Source organism: Sycon ciliatum, chromosome 3, assembly GCF_964019385.1.
Source record: "Sycon ciliatum chromosome 3, ocSycCili1.1, whole genome shotgun sequence".
Classification (NCBI taxonomy): domain Eukaryota; kingdom Metazoa; phylum Porifera; class Calcarea; order Leucosolenida; family Sycettidae; genus Sycon; species Sycon ciliatum.
The window spans coordinates 23,139,521-23,164,271 of NC_088645.1; the positions used below are offsets into that span (position 1 = coordinate 23,139,521).

Sequence of the window (24,751 nt, forward strand, 5' to 3'; positions counted from 1 at the left end):
AGGTAAGCTTGGACCCTTTCTCTGCTTCTCTCTCAGGCACACACACCTTCAATAGCACTCGATTAAATTAGAGTTAGAGAAGACTAGAAATGATATAAACGCATTGTAGTCACTACAAAATCGAAAATACTACAACTGTAGTAAGGAAGACATGTCCAGTGCTGTGCAATTCATGGACAATATGCCCAGTTTAATATGTAAATTGGAATAAAATGTAGGATGATAGCGTCATCACTTTAGTAGCCAAGCTATGTACAAGCAGTTTATATACAATGTTTGAACAGGTTAGGTGTGTTGACAGCCATAGCCATAATTCACAAACACAATGGGTGGCTTGGACCAGGGGAGGACGGTGCAGTTGCCAGTGTCTACAGCGAGTCGTCAAACTCCTGATCTGGATCCTCATCAGAATCTGAGCTGGAGTCAGACTCTTCAAAGTCGTCAGCACCAGTACTTTCCTCGCTCTCACTGTTTTGGTCGCCTTCACATGCAGTTGTTCCCACATCTGCGGCACCGGAGCTGTCGTTCTGTTCGAGTACGGCCCCAAACGGATTGGCGCATGAGCAGCACGAGCAGATGTCCGTGCAAGCCAAGGACGCCTTCTTGCACGAACAGTGCTGACTTACGCAGTGCCTTGTCTTGCACCCACAGCTCACCAGTTTTAGTATGTCAGCAGGAGCGACGCGCTGCAGCATCCAGGAGATGGAAAGCGTGCCGTCAGTCTCCGACTGCCAGCCATGGCCCACTGGACTCGGTACTTCTGGCATCGCAGTGGTGGCGCTCCGCCAAATGTGGGCCTGGTAGTTAGCCCTGGCCACATGTTGATGGAGAGCGTCGCGTGAGGGCGGTAGTTTGTGCGGAGCACAGGATGTGGCCGCACAGAACTTTTGGTAGCGCTGGCTGTTGATGTCTTGCTGGCCAGGATTGCCATACAAGGCACACGCAAACCACTCACATTCAGAAAGCAGCTGGTCATCCGATGTAGCATTGACACCCAGTGTCGCCAGTGCCTCTGCCATTCGCGTGCTTGACAGGAGCAGCTTCAGCGGAGCAGTCTTTCCCTTCCCAGAAAAGGAACTGACACTGTCACACCCAGTAAGAGCATGCAGTCCAACAATTGCAGACGAAACCAGGGGGCCCAGCGTCTGTGACAGCTGGGTAAGGTCGATGAACCGCCTCCGTTGCTGCGTGCCAGTCTGGAATATGAGCCGACCGGGAATGCTGCTAGCGGAGCCAATGGCAATCACGGCTACATCCGTGTCTGGCGACCGAATGACAACATCTGGGAATCCTTGCTGCACAGCATCAGCGGCATGAAGGATCAGCCGGGTGTCTGCTTCCTCATGATTGCTGGTCAACCTGTGAACATGATCAAAATTGTAAAAAGAGCAAAATGATTTCCCGGGCATTCAGAGAACGATAACATGGCTCTGCCAGATTATGTGATTTTCATCACCGAATTCAATCCATCAGCAATATCCTACTTGTACTTGTGGGACCAATATGCAGCAAATGTTTTATACCACTTGCTTGACAATAGTCAAAGTCGCAATAAACATGACATTGTACTGTTTGTCTTTTATAATACTAACCTGGACACCTGGTGCCGTGAAAGTGTCGATTTCCCTTCTTCTTCTTGCAACACGTAGCACTGCTGTCCCACGGTTATGAATACACTGCGACTGACACCCAATGTTGCCTTGAGCTCCGGTGTAGAACTCCAATGGTCAGCGAAGAACTGGATTAGGCCGGCCTTATTCGCTCCGCTTGCCATGAACCGCTTCCACTGAGTAGGAATAGCCTGGTCTGGACGTTGTACTGCCACTCGCAGGGGCTCAGTTGAGGCCGTTCGCTTTGAGCGCTCGCACGACTTAATCGACGCAGTGTGGTATTGATCTGCTACGAAGTCAACTCGTGCTGGAGGTGTAGCTGGAAGGTAGGAGACTAGCTGCTTGAAGACTTGTTCGCTGAGCTGTCCGAATGTCGGTGGCGCAGATGTGTAGCTCTGCAGTAATGCCATCGCGTCGACCATAACAGCAGGACCACGCGGAACTGACTCCAGTGGGTCAACTTTCTTCTCAAGAGCAAGCAGCAGCTTACTCTTTGGAGTCTTCACAAGGGATCCGTCTGCGTTGGCCAGGGCCCATGGGACTGGTCCAAGCTCATGCTGGAAGAGTTCCTTCAAGTCGAATGACCTTGATTGAGCCATAACTAGTAGCCGGCCGAATAAGCTCCTATCTGCCACGATCGCTGTTGTCTTGGAAGACTTCTTTGCTGCAGATTTGGTTTCCGAGAACGTCTTCAGGTTCAGCCGTGATATCGGTGTGAAGAAATCAACTGCCTGTAGGAAGAAACAAGTCACGCATGCACACACACACAAATGGGTTGACAACTTAGAACGTAGTGCATGGATTACGGAGTACAGAACGGAATTATAACATCCCCTACAGCGTCACTTTTGATTTCAATGTGTTTGGTAACAAAGTATGTCACCAAAACATGCATCCTATCATATATCCACACGTCAAGACTTTTAACATGGTGTGCTGCAAAATCATAACCGTCTTACCTGACTCTCCAAGCGGTCTGCCACGAACTTGCTCATTGCACTCTTTCCCTGCGTGTGACTGGATAGGAGATCGGAGGTTGCTTGAGCAGAACAGACTTTCCCACTGGAGAGGCTGATCAAATCTTCACCAAGGAACGGATGGCTGAACTCTGCCAACCGCTTTTCGAGCTTCCCATAGTCGCTTTGATCCCGTTTCATTCTGCTGTCTGTGTTGTCCTTGTGTGGACGTGCTGTGCCATCATAGTCCTCCGCTTTGACGAGGTCGTTACATGCACTTGCAACAGCCGCTCGCTCGTGAGCTGTGAGCACCCAGCGGTGAACAGTTCCTTTATAGGACAATTATACAGAAAAGGGAAGGAGAAATACATCATCATGTACATGTAATCCACAACTGTTCAGGATCACATTAGAGTCGAATCATTTCCTATTCGTGATGCAGGTGGGCAGCACTGTGTTTGCATAGTGTACATTGGTTGCTTACTGTTTGATCTTGCATGTGGGATCATCAGGAAGTATCTCCCCATCAGTGTACATGTATGTTCTATTGGATAATTTGAAGTTTGGTCAGTTGTTACGAATTTTTGCCCTTACCTGGGTTGCGGCTGAAGCCAATGAGTCCTCCATGTGACTTGCTTTGCCGGTTGATGGTCTGTTCAATGCACTGATCAACAGCCACCTTCGAGAAGCTGTTCGTAGACCTTGCAACAGAGAAGCAACCTCCTGATAGGGCTTTGTGGGCAGGAGGGTTGGTAGCAGGCAGTTGACGCATTTGTTGCCAATACAGCGACAGGTACCTGTGAAGCACAATGTAATGAGAACTCAATTTAGGAGAACTGAATGATTCGTATTTGAAGCAAAATGTTTTAATTGCGTCGGTCACACAGCTGATAACTTAATGAAGGGCCCAAGCATCTCACCTGGAGTAGTTCTGTCGATCGTATGCAAAGAACCATGGCAACATGTTCTCTATGCATGCCAGATGTAGCGACCAGTTCCCTGTCCGCGTAGCTCGGATGAATTGAAGCAGCAGGCCAACCATGTCGAGGTATGTTAGCCAAAACTGGGCCATGGGTGATGCTGGGCTGGTGCGTTGCAGCTGAACATGCTTTCGGTACCCTTGCTCAAGTTTCTGGTAGCTGGATGAACTGGTTACTGACTCAGCACCATCAAATATACCAGATGTGCGCAATGCTGACAAAGTTCCTTCAAGATCGCTTGACACCGTGTCTCCTCCACCTTCAATACATGAACACACACGCACATGTACATAGGTCAGAAAATTAGAACACAAAGTGCTACATGCAGACCACTGGAGTGAGAACAACAGGCACCATTTCTCAAACTACTTCACTTCGTCTAGTGTGCACAGATGGAATGCAATAAAGAAAGTTTGCAGCACAACTCCTATGTTTCTGTCCCCTCACCTTCAATGCTGTCCTCGTACAGCTTCCAGTTCACTCCCAGCAGACACTCAAAGGCAAGCTTATGGAGGCGAACACCACGGTTGTAATGCTTGCCGGCCATCACCTGCTTGCACGCATTGCTGCCAACTACGCCTGACTCGACGAGGAGGTCTTCCAAGCCAGCACTGCCAAACCTCTTCCCAAGAACAGCAAGGAAGGCACACGACGTATGGAATGCACCCATGCGGAGGACTACATCCTTCAGCTCAGCATTTTTCCAGCAAACTTCCACAGCTTTGGCATAAACTGCTTGGTCGGCGGTGATGATACAATGTGGCTGATTCAGCTTCTTCGATGTGCGGAGGGACCGGACAACAAGCTCATAAACTGTGCTCATGGCTGTAGGCGATGCTGGGATGATCGGCAGGTAACCGACTGTTGTTGGTGTCCCTGGCGCGGTTGACTGGTTCAGTTCAGCATTGAAGCCGGACCATGCGGGTACCAGTTGTGACTCGTCATCAGGTCTACCAAACTTCGGTGATACCGTCTGGTCTGCGCGCAACAAGAACCAAATCAGGTCAATCGATGCCACAGTGAGAAATGGGTCAATCGAGCCTTGTGCATCAGGAACTGGATGGGCCATTGGAGGAGGTCTTGGTCTCGCACCGCAGTTGTATTCTAGGCTCGGAACTGCAGGTGGGGCAACACTTCGCGGTCGGCGTTGGTTACCTGGCTCGGCACGGCTCGTACTTTCTGGTGGACACGGATCGTCCTGGAAGGGCAGCGAGTGCTGGAGCACAATGCCGTTGGTGCAGGGTGTCGTCCCTTGGCCACTCAGAGTTTCCTCGTTGAGGTCGTTATTGTCCCAGCAGAAATGAACATCACCTCCACGCTGGGAAATGCCACGGGGTACTACAACACTGCTGGCTGCGGAACTTCCTGCTACTTCGAGAGAATACCCGGTTTCTACTTCTCGCAGCTTTGAATACGATATGCCATGGCCGAACTGGTTGAGAAGATCCACCATGTGCTTGCTCCTCGTGTGGTGGTGGACAGTAAGCGCCAAAGCTACGTGCTTTGGTGTCAGAATAGATCCACGAGTTGCAGCATACACAATATCCTCAGCAATTGCCAAAATCTTGCAATGGATGTCGGCAGGGACATGGACACGGGAGTCCGTCAGGTCACCAATGTCACACTTCTCAGGGCCGACAATGGTCATGGCAAGCACATTGTAGAGGATGTCTGGCACTGGCGCATTCTCATTTACGATATCACTGGCATGTGGCATGGTGGGTATTGTGGGCTGCTGATCACGGATGGCGTTGTTCAGAGCCATGGCTGTGTGGAAGGCATGTACCTTGCAGCTGCTATCAATAGCTGGAGGTGCATCTTCATCCGCCATATCATCTCCAGCATATTCGTCGGCGCACTGCTGGGCTGCCTCAGCCTTGGCTACTGCTGCACCAACTACTTGTAGCAGTTGTGATTCTGTCAAGGAGCTGCTTAAAACGCTCTCGGGTGACAATGGACCAGGACGGACGAAGTTGATGCGTTTTCCAAAATGCTCCAACAGGCGCTTCTTCAGCAGCCATCGTCGGTATTGACTTGCAGCTCCGAGCTCTGCCAGCTTGGCGCTGTACTTGGACGTCAGGCTGTCCATACGCATCGCTCGTATTTCTGTCTCACTGAAGAGCTCCTTCTCCATGCATACAGCCAGCCACTCAAAGGCTCTATCGTACACATTGTCGTCTGCAACTGCCGTCGTCTTCTTTGCCTCCAGTGCTGCCACCGTGCTAGAATGAGTGTAGTTACGGTAGCAGCAGAAATGGTAGCATATGTCCGATGCTACACAATCGGGACTGCCCTCCTGGAGGGTAAGTAAAATCCGCTGGCCTGCTTCATCTCCACGTGCATTTGCCGCACGGATCAGGCTTTCGCCAGCACGGAATTCTGAACAGAGGGTAAGCGGTTCAGCTTTCCGGTTCTTTTTTTTTTGTTTTTTGTTGACATATTATACACAGAGTGATGTCGATGGTTGTCACTTTGCTTCGTGTCATAACACGCTTCTTGGGAGGTTCATCCTCACAGGCATCTGCGTCACCCACCTCCTCTGCGTCAACATTGCTGGCAAGGCCACCACTCTCCTCTCCCTCAAAACGACTCAGAGTCTTCTTGTGGGTGTAGGCTGCATAGCAGCGCCTATGGTACCAGCCACGCGGGGTGCTCTCATCCGTGCTACACTGCTCCTGGCAGAGAAAGGCCCATGTGCCGTCCTGGCGAATTTTGGCAGCAGATACCACTCGAGACCAGCTGGTGTTCGTGAAATTTACTTTCTCCTCCTTTTCGCTTCCTTCGATCTTCACACAGTGGCACAAACATGAGCCCCACGAAATTTCCGAAACCTGAGTACTGGCTGAAGCCACTAAATGCCCAACACTACCTGGACTTTGTGCACAGGAGGCACAATTCTCGTCTTCCTCCATGCTTACTCGCGTAGGATTGAAATTGAAAGACCTCGTGCTTCCTCAAATAAGTTCCCCGGCCAGCGTCGTCATTTTCTACGGCGTCGTCATTTCCTAAATTTTTCAAATGTTTGTCGTGGGTGCGCAATGTGTGCATGCTCAAGCCATGCGCGTACGGACGCACGGCGAAAATAAATTTGCGACCTCCTTGAGAACGCTTGAGAAGGCTTGCGAAATCGTCGACGAAAACCCTCTCGCCGCTCGTCTCCTTCCCCGATTCAGAAGGGCCAACAAACATTTTTGACCTTCTATAACCATCACCTATCAGCTCTGAAAGCGGCAAATACTCGGAGTGAAGTGGCAGACCCAATTTTATTTTTGAGCTTCGGATCCTGTACTACAGCCTGCCAGTGGTGGAGAAGTCAGGACGGTTTTATGAGTGCAATCGCCGCAGTGTTCTGGCATCGCGCACTCTGGGAATTGGCCATGTTGGCTGGCAAATATTTTGCGGCCTCATGAATTTGCCCCACCTGTTCAGCTATCTGCATTCCAGCGGCACCAGCGAGCATTGTGCAAGGCGGCAAGGTCAGTTGCGCAAATCAGCATGAACGAAGCAGCAGATGAACAAGACAATGGACAGACCTGAGCATATAACTGCTGTCACCTATGATGGTACGTGAATGAAGCGCGGGTTTTCCTCCCTGCACGGTGCGTTTACGGCAATTGACTGGCAAGTCGGGAAGGTCCTTGATGTGCATCTAGCTTCCAAGTACTGCCATGGCTTCAGCTTGTGGAAAGCTCGCCAGGCGCATAGTGAAGTCACAGCTGACGAGTATGAGAAGTGGAAGTCGGGCCATATCCCTCTCTGCAATCGCACCTGGCGTTTTTGCAGAACGCCAGCTCATGTTGGATAGTATTAGAGTGGCCAAGGCTGAGAAGAAGATGAAGCAGGAGGAAAAACAGCGAAGGAAACAAAGGAGGAGGTGCAGGAAGGGAATTGAGGAGTAGATTGTGGAAGCTGAGGGTGTCACATACGAGGCTGGTGGGTTTTAGTTGGAACAATAGTCTTAGAATCTATGAAAAGGACACCTAAATGTTTGTGCTTTTTGGCCTTTTTCTGCCTTCTTGGACATGATTGCGGCTAGTGTGTTTATTTTAGACCTATCAACCCATACATTTTTGGAATCAGTGACTTGTTGCGCAGGGATTGAACTACAATGGTGATCATAGGACCTTTTACATTGGATTTTGAGCTCCCACAGTGCCTTCTATTTTACGCGTTTTGCGGCTCGTCCTGTTTTGTCTCTGCATTTGGGGTAGTAATACCTGTCAGATAGAGTTCATTGTAGTTCATTCCCTGCATAGGCATATGGACTGGGTTTTGCTGCATTTTGGAACTGTCTGTGTTGATACATCTTGCTGCAAAGTTGTCCAAAAAAATTGCTGTTTGTGCGCACCCGTAAAGAATTTGTGTAGCCCATCAATCATTACTGGGATGAACTGTAAATTCTCTTTTTGGTGCCTACATTGTGGAGCAGTATATAGTGATTGAACAGAGAAAATTTGAAGGCAATCTGCCAATCCGTTTTCATGATATGCCTATTTCAATTGTATGCGGTCTGATATGGGCCGCGAATGGTGGTGTCCCACCTTAAGTCACATTCGAGTATTCGTTACGTCACTTCGAATGCAGTGCATGTACATACATGCACGCCGAACACAGTATAGATACTATAGTGCATTGCATCCAGCCTGCCTGTGACTTTGTACTGCATGCATGCACATGTACATCCATACTGGACTGCCAATGTTGCACATAACATGTATGAACTTCGAAGTAGCCTTATGTGGCAGCACATTTTACGTGGCACTACCGTTTGTCATACCTAATAATAAAAAAAGGATTGACAATATCCATCAAATGACTGAGAGGAGGGCATGTGATGTCATCTGTGTTACCAAAAGAATATTCGTTCATTCGTTCGTTAAGCTGAAGAATATTCGACTAGTAGGTTTTGACATTCGTTTCACCACTAATTTTTATGCTAAAAGTTATCATAATTATGCCGCATCATGCTCACATATGCTGCTAATGTATATGATGGTTCTGCGCAAAATAACAGGGGAATTTTTTGTAGAGGACGTTGTACTGTAGTAGCAAAAGATCAACGGGGTCAACGCACCGTCCGACCTACATGTACATGTATATATGTAGCTACGACCGTCACTGATTGTAGCTACATGTAGTGGACTGGACATGTTATCAAGGGAGTCGTAAACCTACGAATTCCTGGCGCATCTACTTGTACTTGTACTTGTAAAACATGTACAACTGTATGGAATTTGATGCGAACAGGCGGATTATTCCAATTTATGCGATTCGTATGCAATTTGCCTCGAATTATGCGCTTATTCGATTTTGGTAGGAATTATGCGAAAAATTATGCTAGCATAATCCGTCAAGGCCTAGTTCTTGAATCTTGACCTAGGAGTTGTACGACTCCTTGTTCTTGACCGGCCCGGTATGCGAACCCGTCGAATTTAATTTTTTTAATTAGTTTACACTACACTACACACTGCTGTTAGAGGGTCGTAACACCCGGTACGCGGTCCGGCCGATCTGGCCCTGACAGCCGTGCCAAAATCCGAAAATGTAGACCGACCCAATTCTGGCAAAACGAGGTTTTCTTCCATCAATCATGTTCATTTCCGGTCAATAATGCAATTTGGCCGGACAACCTGACGAGATAGACCTCCCCGGCTATTTGTCCTGACGCCGCTTGCTTATACAAGCAGAACAAACCTCACAGCACTGCTAAAATGCATAATAATTAGTATCAGATTGTGTCCCAGGCTCTCTGCACGTGCATTAACAAGGTCTGGTGACATTTCGAACCCCTGAAGTTGAAAATTAAGGGGGTTCGGGACAGTTAGGCCCAAAAATTTAATTTCAACATCAGCCCAATCTGACATCAGGTTTGAATAGGTACAGCCTTATATTTTCGCTTAGTAACATCAGTTTTTCAATTGCCCGAATAGGTCTTGCCAAAAACACAATTTTCCTTGATGACACAAAATGACACAAAATCCCAAAATTGATGAGAAATCGTCCATAACATCAGTTAGGACAGAAAATATGACATAAAATTTTACAGACTGTTCGAGGTATTGACTAAGATGATATCAACACCGAAAAATGTACACTTTGGTTGACGATGGGATCCAGGTCGTCATTTCCTGGAGAAGAACAAAAAGACGCAAAAAATGAAACTTTGAATATTTTTTGCAGCTTATTTTTGAGTTTGCCCCATATGTGGATACTTCAAACACATTCTATTAGTGGGTTGGAACAGGTTTACCGCGGCGAAAATAGGGGTCACCGTGCATATTCTGGAGAAAAATCCAAAAAACTGTCAAAATTTGCCTAAAATTGGTAAATTCACGTATCTATATTGCTTGTACTTCTCTGCTGCTGCTTTGGTCATAACTTATTTGATTTTTGGCTGTTAGGTGTTGCATAAACTCACTAGAGCCCTCGGCGCTCAGAACAATACAAGGATGGAATAGCTGAACTAGTAAATTTGCCGGAAAACCCTGGGTGCACGCATTATCGATAGGTACTCTTTTCTCCATGATTACTCTCCTGTTGGCACTTGGTTGTGATACATGTACATGTAGCTATGATAGCGCTTAGCACTGCCCCATATCAAACTACAATGAAAGCTGACGTGTTGGAACGAATCAGACAACATTGAGTCCTCTTGTTCTTCAACTATGCGAGCTAGAACGTGTCCCCACACTGGCAAAAATGATGGTATTTTACGGTGCGCACAAACAAGTGAAGCACTGTGCCACAGAGCGTTCCTTACAGTTGGGTTGCTGCTGGTTCTTCGCTAGGTGTTCAGCCACCACTAGTATAATCTTCCTTGAGACTGTCACCCGCTTCTTACCTCCGACTTGCTCCTTCATCAGTCTGGAAATGGCTGGCTCACCACTTCGTTTGTAGGACAAGACAAAGTGCTTCATCACCAACCCACTGGCAGCTGCCCGCACTGCAACTGATTTAGAGAAGCACGTTGCTTGGACCAACGGTTGAAGGGTGGCCAGCCGCTTTTGCTGATGTTCTGCAAACTCCATCGCCGAACATGCTGATGCAAAAGTGACAGAGTGCTACAGGATACTGGCATCAGGGCGAGCTTCGACAATTTCAGCTAGGGCCGCAACATCCGCAACAGCATCATGAGCAGCGAACTCATTCCCAACGATGAACTATAAATCAATCTGAGGCTGTAGTTTGGGAGCTCCGGTATCGCGGTTTAGGGATCAGAGTGTTCACCAATCACAAAATGCACACCATCGACACACACATCCGTGCACACATACACACACACACACACACACACACACACACACACACACACACACACACACACATGCATGCTCTCACACGCAATAGAACACACGCGCGCGTACACACACATACATTCACGCACGCGTGCGTACCCACCCACATGCATGTGCACACACATGTGCATGAGTGGAGATGCCCGCATACACATGTCACACCAACATGCCCTGGGAGCGGTCATGCACGTGTGTATAGTATGTGTGCGAGGGCACGTCCACATGAGCGCATATGCATGTGCATGTTCATACATGCGTATGGTGCACACATGCACAAACATGCAGGTCTATGCAAACACACAGACGCTCGCGGCCGCCGCGCATACAGTGTGCTCATACATTTCCATAGCCATAGGGTGGCAATGACTCGCAAATATCATGAATAAATCTTATGAGATTGAAAAACGCACTTACTCAAAGCAGCTTTGGTGTTGCTTGTGGAAGCACGGGGGCCAGGGTGTTGAGCAGTTACAGGGCTATCTGTATCTATACAATTCTCCATCCCACACTGCTGACACGGAATGACAAGTACGCTGCCCAGGTCGTACCGACCTCTTCTCTTCAACGCAATCAATGAGCGCCAGAGGTTTGCCACATCCAGGATTCTGGCACGCAGACAATCCCACAGCCAGATACCTGAGATGAACGATTCGTCGACCGTGAAGAGGGGCACTGAACGACCTCTTCGCGGGAGTCGAATCCAGTGGCGTTAGTGATGGAGATCGCCCTTTCCGTTTTTCAGGAACTCGATCGATCGTTTGAGTTTGCGAAGCGTCCCCCTCCTCGGCTTCTTGCGTCGTCCAGTACGCAGAATGAGAGGCCGCGTCGTGGGTGACGGATTACTCTCCCGCGTCTTCATCTCCACTGACGACACGTCGGCAGGAGAACCGAGCTACCCAAAAACCGCCAATGTCAAAACAAATCCGCAAGTCCACTAGTGGCTGAGCTTCTTCCTCAAATCTTGTCTCGACTCGAGCACGCGCTGCGAAGTCATGGTCAAACTATTTTCTGTGCATGATCGCGTCCCATTTTTCCACTCCGAAAGGCATTATTTTTCAGAAATAAATTCGGAAATCCAACATGGCGCTAACCGTCGCGAACCTCCTTAACGTCGAAAGCAGCAAAGAATTTACATGTATTCGAATATCGTTACATCCCTGGAGTCGAATACTAGTAAACCACAACTCCCTGATCCCTAATGCAAACCGGTTTGATTTCACAAATCAATGGGACGTACATGTATGCATCAATCCCCCCGAGCCATTGAATGCTATAACGAGTTGTACCTGCCAAGTTTGGGGCAACTAACTTGCCCCGCAAAAAGTTGACGGCCAAATTTGAGATGCATACCTCTTCATTATGTCTAGAAAATGCTTGCGCTTTGCAATACGTTGCCAACAACAACAGAAGACTTGTAGCTGTGGGTGGAGTGGGTAAAGCAGTTACTGTAAAACCGGAAAGTCTAACGAGTTCAAAAGTCTAACGTTTTAACGGCCAATTATTTTTCGTTATTTGAAAAATACGCTAGATGTCTGTGTAAAGATGCGCATACAGATGGGTGGCCAGGTAGCCATCGTTAAACTTTCTGCACGTAATCATGCCAAAATTACAAAAACGTTAAACTTTTTGGTCGTTTATTAGACTTTCCGGTTTTACAGTAGTTGGAGAAAGATGATTGTTCAGTCTCCATGGTCTTGTTTCAGGCCAGCAGTTTCTACATTCACTCTGGCAAGAGCTGCAGCAGGAATTAGAAAGAGAGCGCTCCACTCTCCTCCACAAAGTGACAGTTCCGCAGAATGAAGACGACGTATTCAAGAATGTTCCCCATCCGCTTCAAGCACACCATGTCTTTGCTGACGGTAGTGACTTCTTTTCTTGTCGTAATCGCTTTCTGCACTGTTACACTTCAAGCAGCTAGCATTCACACAGGAAGAAACGAAATTCTTCGCGACGTTTCGTCCGGCAATTACCCTGCGGCCAAGAGCCGGGCGAGGCGTTCTCTCTGGAACTTCGGCGGCATGCTTGCGTGCGCAATTCCGAATGTCGGCAACCCTGTCACAGCCGCTGCGCGATACACGAACTACGGCTGCTGGTGCGGAGTGGGCGGGAGCGGCGCACCCGTCGACGCTATCGACCGTTGCTGTCAAGTGCATGACGGATGCTACGATGCGACACGCGGGGCTGGTTGCGACGGCCTGAAGTTTCTTCCGTACAACTGGCAGTGCAAGGCAGGAGGAAGGACGTCATGTGGCCAGTTTTACGAATCAGCGTGGGATCGCCTGCTCAGTAAGTATATTATATTAAATTTTCATCATGGATTGTACCTCATTCCAGTCACCCACATGCGATTGCCCATCTACAGTGTACATAAGTGGTGGGTATTGCTCAATATTCGCCGATTTTATTCACCACCGGCTGTTACAGCACCAGGCATCGTACTGGATACGAGTTAGCGATACTTACGGTGCTTGGTGCTGCACTTGATTTCTCTTCAGTCAGCGCACCGGAGCTGGCGAGTGCCCTGGAAAGGTTCTATACGAACTTCCGTAAACAGGACGTACCAACGAAATTCCTTGCTTGCCGCTGGATCCGCATGTGTGTTGAAAAGTCATCAGCCAACAGCGAGCATCTTCACAGACCAGCAAACAAGGTTTTGGATGCTCAGCATGTCGGTGGATTGCGGATCGAGCGGCAAGCAAGGAATTTCGTTTCAAATCAAGAGAAGTCCTGTTTACGGACGTTAGCGTAGAACCTTTCTAGGGCATACAACAGCTCCGGTGCGCTGACTGAAGAGAAATAAATGAGGGCAGAATCGCTTAGCTCGCTGTTCATAAACTGACTCTCGAATTGGCGCGATGCTCGCGGATTGGTCAAATCTTCGCATCGAAATGGATGATTATTGGCTCCCGCCATGCACGAGTGTGTTTTCCAAGGTGATTAGCGCCAGCTGGTTCTCCAAGGTGTCACCTCCCGGGCCACATGCACCAGTTTCGTGTACACGATCGATCCTAACAAGGTTGAACAAGATTCTGTCAAGAGCACGTCATTCTCCGATTCATGCCAGAACATGCCAGTCGGTTTAAGATGGTATGGAGCATCAGAAAATCGAATTTTCGGTTCGATTATGGATGTGTCAAAGCGAAAGACAATGCGAAAAGTCGAATGAAAAAGGGGTTCAGCATGTAGCAGCAATTTTCGACTCCGTCACTCGAGTAAGTACTCGTACTGCAGTCTGTAGTTCTTTTCGAGCTTGAGAGCTAAACATTTTGAGATGCGCTGTGGTTGTTGCAATATGGCAAGAGTATGTAAACTTCGAATAGCAGGATAGCAAGTCGATTGGTTGGACTCGCTTCTCCTCCTTGCTGAAGGTCACCTGGATCGAACGGAGTTGCTGCTGTTTCTCGCGGCCGTTGAGGATGACGCGAAGCGACGGATGCTTCATTTTGGATCAGGCCATTGGCGATCGGATCTCTTTGGCTGATCTCGCTGAAGCGACCGCCATGAACCGTTTTCGCTCTGGAAAAGTAACATTAGTTGGAGGCTACCTGGGTTAGCTAGGTCACGACGACTGCGCCGAGTGTTACAAACAACTGCTCCGTGTAGCACTGGAGCTGCGCTGTGCAGGTAGATCTACACGGTACGCAGATGAGAGCACTGCTTCATCATGCACAGCGAAACCTGTCTATGACGACCGCTCAAGGGACCTTCAAAACCTGGTCTCTGCTACCAGGTGGTCTCCTTATGCAGGGTCATTTGACTGGAAATAGAATTCCTCGGTGCTGCATAATTATAGTTTCTGCGGTCTTCTAGGACAGGTGGTCGCCTTATCCGAGTGGTCGCCTTGACAGCCAGGTTTTATTGTACATGACTACAGTACTAGTGGTACTGGAGATCCGTGCAAGACCACTGCACCATGTACATGGACCGCGCGAGCTGCATTCGAAACTACGTTTCTGTTTGCGGGCCTTTTTCAGTCGAAACAAGCCCTAGTTTAGGGCTCTTTGAGCACCTGTCGTGACGATTCTCGAATTTCACTCGAAGATTCGATTTGCTGATGCTCCGTAATGAAGTGATAACGACTTACGTTAGTTCTGCGCACATGTATACACGTATGACCAACATGACTCGTTTGTTGGGCTTTAGGGACGTTCGGGTGAATATGGAGAGGTAAGTGTAATTATTAACTTCAGCCTCGTGAATATAGGCGAATACTTACTAGTCTTCAAACCCTGGCTTCGCCTCGGCTTGTATCATTATCATCATCATCTGCTTTGCCGAAAAAAATAATAATACTAAAATAAAATAATAAAATAATAAACAGCATTATCGGTTTGTATACTAGTTAGTATTCGCCCGTAAGATATTCACTTCGGCTTCAGGTAATATTATATACATACACTTTGATGAAATCGGATGCTGCACCAATAATACAATGTGTACAAGACTAGCTCATAACTCGTACCCATGTGTCCTAATACACAGTTTGAAGTGGCACTAACTGTGGGTTTGAAATACCTACAGCTGCGCTCACTGAAATCCGACCCAACGTGCAAAGCTGGCGCCCTCAACTTCCACAGCCCTCGATGCCCTGGAAATGGAATGAATGCGGCTGGGCGTACACATGCACACATGCAATGATGTAATCGGAACTTGTCCAGGGCGCCAGCTTTGCACTTCGGGTCGGATTTCAGTGAGCGCAACTGTTCATTGAAATCCAGTCGCGATACTCAAGTTTGCGCCATCTTGAATCCCAGTGTACACAAACATACACCTGGCCGGCCGGAATCAGTTCAGTTGGTCCGCAGGTCCTCACCGGACCAACATGTTGCCCACTGAGGCATGTTTAGTGCTGATGAGGTGCTGTGCACCCACTACATCCTGCACAGAGTGAAAGGCTGTGCTATGGCCGAAACGATCAAAAACTTGCTTTATGTGGTCCTGCAAAACGCATAATATTGTTATATTGGTCTCCGGGCCTGGGTTAAATCTGGCTTTGGAAAATGTATCTTTCATTGCTACCAGGTTCAGCCTCACCTCCTCTGTGCTGCGCTGATGAGTCCACAAAGTACGAAACAGTTCTGTCCGCAGATTGAGTATTGTGTATTGGTTGCATGTTGTCTGGTGTTGTGCAGATGGAGGCAACAGTCGCTGTTCGCTCATGCTGTGCGACTGCGATAAGATGGTCACGGAGTGTTTCCTGCTGCACAACAGTGCCTACAACGCGTCGCACATCCAGTGGTTTGACCGAGGCCACTGCCAGCCTTAACTAAACAGTGCGCCGCTACGCTGCATGCTGCAGCACGCTCACCGGTACCTCGACATGGTGCTGTACGCTGATGATGTAAGTAACGCAGCTGATAGACACATCGGCGCACATTGACACTGACAATACTGGCACAGTCTCTATATACATGTATGTACATTACAGTACACTGCTACTGTGCACAGATCAGCATGCTGCGTACCTGTACCTGTATGTGCGCTATGAACAGCCACAGAGGATGCTACTTAATACACGATTCTTGGATAATTTTAATTCCAAAATCATTTTTCCGATTCAGGTGTCCGAGTCGAATTTTCAGAAAATATATAATTATTGTTAAAAGTTTTCCTACACAAAAGTTGAAGAGCAAAATAATATTATTGTGTTACAGTTTCTATTCTCTGGCAAAACAGTGCAGTCTTCTTGGTGGAGTGTTGGTCAGGCTGGCTTTCCCGCATCTGCAGAAACGCCACCACCCTCTAGGCAAGAAGATGAAGTTGCTGCAGCTGCTCAGGTAGTCCCGGAGTGTCCGACGGGGACATTTTGAAAATAGGGTGAAAATCCTGCATTCTGGGAACTTTTGGCATTGTGCTAAAAAAAGTGGTCCGGCCACATGCACAGCCATACCGGCCACATGCACAGCCGGACCGGCCGGACCGACTGCTACGCCCCTGCAAGTTCTGCTGAGCATCGAATCCCAAGTAACCAGACATAAGCAGAGTAAGCAGACATTGTAGACGCAGCAGCAGAGTGAACAACCAACCCATGAGCACCCTGGCGACACACAGGCCAGTGTATCTCCCCAGATAGCTGGGACCGCTTCGGAGTACTACGGCACACTATTTAGACCCGTCCAAGTCCAGTACTCCATGATGAACCGAGTCGTTTATGCCCTGTGGCTGCATGTGCAGCTCAGTTTACTTCACAACTGTTGTTTTGATGCTGAAAATGCCAAATCAAAGGCAGGCATAGCACGGAGAAGTGTTTTCTTCTCACACTCTACATGGTTCTGAAGATGGGGTGACTGGCCCAAAACGTCATAATTTTTTCGGCATAAAAGATAAAGAAGTTTTCATCCAGCGCATGCGCCGAGTGTGAACAGTAACTGAATAGAGCGGTTGTGAGTTGACAAACCCCCTTTTCTTTATAAGGCAGTTGCGTGATGTCCACCACTCTCTGACTGTCCATGTTGAAGTAAGTAAGGTGACTTATCTTCCACATGGCCACTAGAAGGAAAATAGTAGCTATAGACTGAAGACTAGCTTTAGACTGAAGACTAAGGTACGTGTGCTAGTACCAGAAGAATGGCAGAGTAGGCGTTTCCCAAATCGGCTGGCCGAAAAATTCGCCAAAAACAGTGTTTTTTTTTAGAAATCACTGATCTTTTCGCCCAATATGCAATTTTCGCACTGAATTCGCCGAAAATCGACGGCTGGCACTAGAAGGAAAACAGTAGCTATAGACTGAAGGCAGGAGACTAAGGTACGTGTACCAGTACCAGAAGAATGGCAGGGGCTTTGTGCATTCGTGTGTGCACTGTCTATAGGGACTGGAGCAGAAGTAACTGGAAATGGGACCTGCAAAATGAACGACTGGAGACAGAGCCGTTAGATGTGTGCTTGCGTGAGCCACGAGGGACGGCGATAGCACGATATTTCTTGACAAGTGATCTAAATCCTGTTTAGAACTGGCCGCCTTCACATTCACGTACGAAACGACAACGAGAAACAAAACGACATGAAGAGTCGACGAGGAGACAAAAAGTTTTAAAAATTGCAACTTGTTTAATATAAAATAGAAGAGGAAAACACATGAAAACGAGTTATGAAGCAACTATCCACGAATATGACAAGATGAAAAGCGGTCAGTACGCGCGATAATATCGTTTCCATGTGTTTTCTTCTTCTATTTACATGATTTCATACTTGTTCATTATGCGAGTTCAAACTTGTTTTAAATACCTTGATATTCTTTGTTCACCGCTCAGTGATGCACTCTCACTGATGACAACACAAGAAAACGGTCTCAGAGACAACAATTAAATCGTTCCTTGATGATGTGTGTACAGGTAGATGCATGATAACACAGAGTGACTGCGCAGTGCGCACTTTATCTTATTCGTTTGCAATTTAAAAACAACGTGAAAGCAAGAAAGGAGAAGTTCAATTCCACGAGCATGCAGACGGGTGCTGCACGGCACGCCTGGCATGGTTTAGCATCCGTCAAACCGGTTGAAGTACTTGATGTTTCTGCTGTTGTATAGGTAGTTGTACCGCCTCCAGCACTGAACGGCCACTTGATCACACCTGCACATCATGTGCTCGCACGCGGTGTTAGTCTTGGAGGGGTCTAAACCACGCATAGGTCAGACAAGAACAGAAGGAGAAGAGCAATGTTGGTGACTAGTGGCCGACACAGTGTAACACATTACGGAGTCTGCAAGGTACTCATATCAACACTCAAGCAAACAAACATTACCTGAAGCTTTCTAACAATTGAAACAATGCAGAAGCTCTTTAGCCATAAACTAGCATAGCAGTACTTGTGGTAGTAACCAAGGCGATTCGTGTCGATCCGCCAAAGTACTGAAGCACTGGTTAGCCTTGCGTGCATTATAACACCGAGAAAGGAGGTGTTCCTTACATGGGAGCAAGAAAATACTCTTGCTTGGGGTACCCCCCCCCCCCCCGTCCCTCACTTCCACGATTGTAAGTCGCACTTGATTAAAAGTTGTCCCCCATTTGATCTCAATAAAACCTTCCTGACATGATGCCTCAGCTGATACTGTTTATTGCCATCCTTAAACTGGTGTCACCTCGCTGCGAGTGTGTGTGTGTGTGTGTGTCTGTGTGTGTGTGTGTGTGTGTGTGTGTGTGTGTGTGTGTGTGCATGTGTGTACGTGTGTGTGGGCGTGCGTGTGTGTGTGTGTGTGTCTGATAGAGCGTCGTATGGTGTTCGCTGTTCTCGCTGCTGCAACCGTCAGTTCCGTCGACAGAGTGACCCGAGTCGTCATCTCCGTTTCTGCTCCTGACAATGACTCTGGCTCCTTTCGGAGTGGCGTGGCCCTTGTGGCAACCAAGCTACAGTAGTAGTAGTAGTAGTGTGTGTGTGTGTGTGTGTGTGTGCGCGCGCGCGTGTGTGCGAGTGCACGCACATGTGTGTGTGTGTGTGTGTGTGTGTGTGTGTGTGTGTGTGTGTGTGTGTGTGTGTGTGTGTGTGTGCGTATGTGTGTGCTGCTACGACAGCGCAAGCCAAATTCCACTACTAGTATCGGCGCACGTTTATGGTCCCAAGCCTCAAATGTAGCCGGGAAGCTGTGCATGGTAGCCTAGTTCCCCAGTCCACACCGGGTCAACCATACGACTAACGTACATCATTGTACTCATGTCGTACTAGTAAGTCTCGAGCAATGCACTGGCCAGCGTACTACACAATGTTCATTTAGCCGGCACAGTGCTGCTCAATGAAATCCAGTTGAGTCACTCAAGTACGCACCGGGCGTTGCACAGCCCTAGACCTGCGAGCACTGGGCTGAGAAATGGTGGAAGGTGCAAACGTGTTACGTGAGTGACGCGACTGGATTTCATTGAGCGGCAGTGTACAGAATCATTGTGCATCAGGATCGTCACTGCGCAAGCCATAGGCCACGGGTACTCATCCTGCGGATACGTGTGAGCAATAACAATAAAACCATAAGGATACATACGCTGCTTAGGACGGTGCAGCACTTACTGATGTATGTGCGGTATATGTTGGAAACATGGCGAGTCACGCGTCGCGCCGTCCTGGAAAGACGACTAGTCACGCGTCGCGCAGTCCTGGAAATGCGGCTAGTAACGCGTCGCGCGGTCCTGGACAGGCGGCGCAAGAAGCTCCTCTTCTTCCGTCCCCGCTCCTCCTGTGGAGCGCACTGTACGCGGCCTCCGGAGCAACTGTGTTTGTAGGTGTAAAACTTTGGATTCTCGCAGCGGGCAGCAATAGCTCTGTTGTAACACTCGTCGTGTGCCTTACAACACTCATCTATTTTGTCGACCGTCCTACCTTTGCCTCCGACGCCGCACCAGCATCCGTAATTGATGTATCGGACTGCACCCTGCACGAAGTTCACGTTCGGTATCTCGCAGTCTATCATGCGTGCGAACTCCAACAGGCTGCGCTTGCCGCGACTCAGTTCGGCTGCGGACGAGGCGGCCAAGATGTCGGAGTGCTCGCCGGCGAGTTTCGCCCTGCCTTTGCGCTCCGCACCGGCTGCCGGTTTGCTGCAGAATGCCAGAACAATGCAGGCAGCAAGCAGGGCTGCCATGATGCCAGCTCGCGACGCCATTCTATCGCGTTTTCCTTGGTGGGATCTCAGAGCAAAGGCTCGTAGTGATTGCCGTTATCACTGGCAAGACGGCACACTAGCAGGAGTGGCCACAGCTCGTCGACTAAGTCTCTAGCGCCTCACAACTGAAACAACGAGTACTGGTAAAGGGAAATAACCGTTTGGTAGCTCCACTGCACTCGATGTTTGGCACAGTTCGGAGGAGTAAGGATTTTTTGAAAGCTCCAGCGACTCGTGTCAACGCCCCTAGTTTTCTCTGCAATGACCAAACACGGTCCTTTCAACTGCCACCGAGTCTCCGCGCTAGACAAGTACAGCGATGGTCCATAATGATTATGTACTCCACGGGTAGTCCCTTGTCTCTTGCCTTTCATTTCAGCTTGTCCATGACAGGACAACCATGAACAAGACTACAACACGTACACACGTTGACGGAATCTGAGCTAGGGCTGTTTCACATTGCCAGGCCTAGTATTGGCAGCCTCAACTACTTGCTCAAGTACAAGTCATGTACAAGTCATGTAGATGTATCTGCCAGTGAGTCACTGTGCAACAGATGCGCCTAACTGTCAACTGGAAGCGAACTAACACATCGCTCGCTGAACTCTGCCGCATGATATCTTACTGAAGTACAATAATACATATAGCTGCGGAATGATTGCATTGTGGAGTCTCGGAGCAATGTTGAACGGACAGAGCCAAGCCACGGAGAACATTTTGCTTTTGGTATTCGCCTACTAGGGCTACGCTGGTGCGGTACTACACATACATGTAGTAAAGGAGCGGCGTTTGAGTTGCCCACTGGCCTGGACTAGTGTCATCATGACAAATGTAGTACAATCGTCATGTACTACTTGGAGCATTCTAGCTCTGGCAAGGTACGTTCGGGCATGGTTTTAGGTATTAAATCTGGCTTTGGAAAATTTATTTTTCATTGCTATCAGGTTCGGCTTCGTTTTCCTCTGTGCTACGCTGATGAGTCCACGAAGGCCAAAACAGTTCTGTCCACAGATTGAGTTTTACTTCGAAGTAGTATGTTGTTCGGGTAGCGACTAGAGAAGAGCAAGAGCTTCAAAACAACTTTTCCTGTAGCTGTGTGCTGCCAAACGCAGGTTAACCGTTACCATTGCCTAGCTTAAGGCCACTGCTAAGCGCCTTTTGCCAGACGTCCAGCAGCGATGAAACAGACCTATGATAAATTAGTCATTCGTGCTAGGGTTTCCGCCACGTAATAATGCCTCCTGGTGCGATTGAAGAAGCCTCTTATACGAGCAATCACACAACGTGCTATCACTGGCCTGACACAACAACTAAAGAAAAAGGAAAGAAAAAAGTAATGCCTCCTGGTTGTCGTGGTTTGTTCGCCCTGCCTGGTGTGGGTGAATGTGAGTAAACGAGTTCTTACCTATACAGCGGTAGCTTGAGGATGACAGCATATTACAAGGTGGAGGACACATTTATAGAGAGGTTAAATAAATATGCACGCTATTTCCGACGTGTAGCCCTTTCCCAAAGGTGCTCGCCCTTTTTTCGCCCCTTTTGGCCCTTTTTGGAAAAGCCCGTTTCTTTCGCCCTTTTTTGCGTTTTTGGTGAATATCGCCCTTTTTGAGCATTTTTCTAGCTCAAAAAGCGCTAAAATCTGGTTGCTCGTGCATGCGATCACAGTTTCCGAGTGCTCGACGGACCTTGCAGTTATTGGCCCGCCGCTTTTTTTGGGGGGGGGGGGGGGCAACAAGTTGGTGAAGCTTGTACAAGTACTACACAATGCTGTAAAAAGTGTTTTTTTTAATACTTTTCTTCCTGTTTTGCCTTTCGCGCACCCATAAATGGAAGAATGTGTATTCATTTCTCAGCTTGGGTTCATATCTGAACATATATCATGGCTATGCTTCACTGAAAAAAGAGCACTTTTTCAGCATATTTTGAGGGACGCGAAAAGCACTAAGTGCGAATTAAAAGAGCACCTTTGGGAAAGGGCTACCGGCGTGACGCGCAATTTCACGTCAAACTTGGCATAAAACCCCAAATTTCGACGTGAGCAGCAAGTCACTCGCGTTGATTTTTCGACGTGCGACGGTGCGAGTCAAATAACGCGAGCTGAACTTTCGCGTCGCGTCAGAAATAATGTATAGTAGTTTATCGCCTTCTTAGTATTTGACCCCACTAATTTCCCTGATACCTAAGCGGTCAAATATATCGCGTATTTGACTGCTTAGTCAAATGCACGATATATTTGACTACTTATATTTGACTCCTTAGAATTTCTTGGACTTAGAAATTTTCTCTCCAACTTAGAAAAAGAAATTTTTGAAGAAAGCAGAAACACACAAGATGGGATTTGAACCCACAACCTTGTGAATCTCAGTCACTCTTCCTTACCACCCAGCCACTGTGCTACCGATGCTGAACCTAGTTTAAACAATGATCCTGACTTTCAATGCAGTACAATGCAGTATAGGCTATAGTATAATACTAGAATTACAAGGATATGTCGTAGAAGCGAAACTATTGCGTGGAGAACACGATAAATAGATTATAGACCTCATAGTTGGTCTATACGGGATATATAGACCTCGTAAAAGACCTCGGGGGACCTCGGTCTTTTACTCGGTCTATATATCCTGTATAGACCTCCTAACCGGTCTATAATCTATACTTATCACTCTTCTATATGGACCTCCACTAATTCTCGTGATCCCTGACTGGTCCTATATTACCCATATCACCGCAATATCGACCGCTTGTATCGACCACTTAGGCATTGTAATCTTTCGACTTTGGAGGGACTTAGAATTTTTCTCTCCACTTCAAAAAGAAAAATTGAAAGAAAGAAGACAAAGGAAGAGAACAAGCAGGATTTGAACTCACAACAGTATGAATCTCAAGCAACCCCTTATACCACCCAGCCACTGTGCTGCAGATGCTGAAATCTGTTGTTCTTACAGTCTTGTACCCAAAATAGGCAACATCCTATGTACACTATAGTACAAATGCTATACTAAAAAGGTTAAAATAGCTCCTAAAGGTTCAAATTTTGGGGTTATGGCAAAGGAATCGTGATAAATAGGATATTGACCTCGACTTCGGTCTATATGGGAAATATAGGCCTCGTAAAAGACCTCGGCGGACCTCGGTCTTTTACTCGGCCTATATTTCCCATATAGACCTCGTCTTGGTCAATATCCTATACGTATAGTATAGTATTTATTCATATTTCTCTAGGGCAGTCCCCACAGACCTATGGTCTCCTTACGGGGTACCCTAGCCAATCTAGGAGTGCGGTACGAAATTGACTTGGTGAAGCAGCAAGGCGGACCGATGCCGGAATTGAGTTCCAGCGGTCAGCGGCTAAATAGGAAAGAGAGGAATAACCAAATCGAGAGGAGGCTCGTGGCAGTACGTGCATCTTAACCTCTCTACTGTGCTGATTCCTGACCTCGAATAAATATACTCAGTGGTTGGTAGAGTCCCGATCGTACCGTCTCAACCCTATGGGGCCAAGTCCCCTGATCGAACCCTCTGTATTCTAGGGGGGGGGGAGGGGGGGGGCGGGGGTAAAAAAGTAATAAAAAAGTGTTACAACCGGCTATACAATTGTATTGAGAAGCACAACCCGCTTAGGAAGTTTCGCTTGTGCCAAGCCACCACCTTGCCTGTAATACCAGGGTGGCAGATGCAGCGCCTCACGGGGGGAGGTGACCTCCTAAATCCTCGATTTGTACCCGAGATCTTCAATCTGCTGTTTAGTCCGTCCATTCTTCTGTTCTGTGTAGCGTATAGAGCAGCTGGAGTTGGTAGACGGCCCGGGCTTTTAAAGACTCCCAGCTAGAGAGGCAAAGCGCTGGCTGTGAACTACAGTGCTGGCAACTGAAATCCGACCCCCTTGCCAGCGCGGCGCACCCAGCAAGGGGGTCGGATTTCAGTTGCCAGCACTGTGCATGTACATTGTATGACAACATTCCTGATAGTGATATCGCCTGACCTGCATGCTCGAAGGTGCATTGTTCATTGACTATGCGCTGATTGGTCTCCGTGTCGACATTGCGAGGTGAGAGGAAACTAGCGGAAATAATGAAGCTTGGCTGCATTGAGGAACCGTTTACCGGCGCACGGCAGTGTTCCACTTCGCAGAGCGGAATTCACCATTGAATAGGCGCACTGGTATCGTTCCTTGATCTCATTCATTGTTACAATCATTGAATGTACCAGCAGTCTTTGCATCCAGCAGCAGTAGTGAGGGTTTAGCCATCCTTCCAGCCTGCACTGGAGAGCAGGTTTGAAAAGGTCTAGAACACTCCTTGTAAAAAAATCTTTGGAGCTTTT

The 24,751-nt window shown here is 48.0% G+C and overlaps 3 protein-coding genes across 3 annotated transcripts; 1 reads left to right on the forward strand and 2 right to left on the reverse strand.

Moving 5' to 3' along the window:
• Window positions 1–162: 162 nt before the first annotated feature.
• Window positions 163–6,458, reverse strand: LOC135812936 (uncharacterized). The gene is made up of 7 exons (XM_065326153.1): window positions 5,995–6,458; window positions 3,994–5,768; window positions 3,487–3,805; window positions 3,161–3,363; window positions 2,570–2,895; window positions 1,593–2,341; window positions 163–1,359 (listed from the first exon to the last, which is right to left on the reverse strand). Exons 1-7 carry the CDS (start codon window positions 6,456–6,458, stop codon window positions 369–371), a joined length of 4,827 nt encoding a protein of 1,608 aa, XP_065182225.1. The 3' UTR covers window positions 163–368.
• A 6,401-nt stretch (window positions 6,459–12,859) lies between these two features.
• On the forward strand, window positions 12,860–16,107 carry LOC135812937 (basic phospholipase A2 acanthin-1-like). Its single transcript, XM_065326154.1, has 2 exons — window positions 12,860–13,127; window positions 15,974–16,107. Exons 1-2 carry the CDS (start codon window positions 12,860–12,862, stop codon window positions 16,105–16,107), a joined length of 402 nt encoding a protein of 133 aa, XP_065182226.1.
• A 2,022-nt stretch (window positions 16,108–18,129) lies between these two features.
• On the reverse strand, window positions 18,130–20,762 carry LOC135811788 (uncharacterized). The gene is made up of 2 exons (XM_065325033.1): window positions 19,837–20,762; window positions 18,130–18,453 (listed from the first exon to the last, which is right to left on the reverse strand). Exons 1-2 carry the CDS (start codon window positions 20,426–20,428, stop codon window positions 18,317–18,319), a joined length of 729 nt encoding a protein of 242 aa, XP_065181105.1. The 5' UTR covers window positions 20,429–20,762; the 3' UTR covers window positions 18,130–18,316.
• Between the last annotated feature and the right edge of the window lie 3,989 nt (window positions 20,763–24,751).

What these genes read in the sequence shown, in the direction of transcription:
- LOC135812936 (XM_065326153.1), bottom strand. Translation starts at nt 6,458, where the DNA reads ATGGAGGAAGACGAGAATTGTGCCTCCTGTGCACAAAGTCCAGGTAGT. An exon ending in GTACGAGGACAGCATTGAAG is followed by an intron (nt 3,806 to 3,993) that starts GTGAGGGGACAG and finishes CATGTATTGAAG; the next exon opens with GTGGAGGAGACACGGTGTCA. An exon ending in TGGCTTCAGCCGCAACCCAG is followed by an intron (nt 2,896 to 3,160) that starts GTAAGGGCAAAA and finishes TGTCCTATAAAG; the next exon opens with GAACTGTTCACCGCTGGGTG.
- LOC135812937 (XM_065326154.1), top strand. Translation starts at nt 12,860, where the DNA reads ATGCTTGCGTGCGCAATTCCGAATGTCGGCAACCCTGTCACAGCCGCT. An exon ending in AGCGTGGGATCGCCTGCTCA is followed by an intron (nt 13,128 to 15,973) that starts GTAAGTATATTA and finishes GGTGTTGTGCAG; the next exon opens with ATGGAGGCAACAGTCGCTGT.
- LOC135811788 (XM_065325033.1), bottom strand. Translation starts at nt 20,428, where the DNA reads ATGGCGTCGCGAGCTGGCATCATGGCAGCCCTGCTTGCTGCCTGCATT. An exon ending in CATATACCGCACATACATCA is followed by an intron (nt 18,454 to 19,836) that starts GTAAGTGCTGCA and finishes TGCGTGGTTTAG; the next exon opens with ACCCCTCCAAGACTAACACC.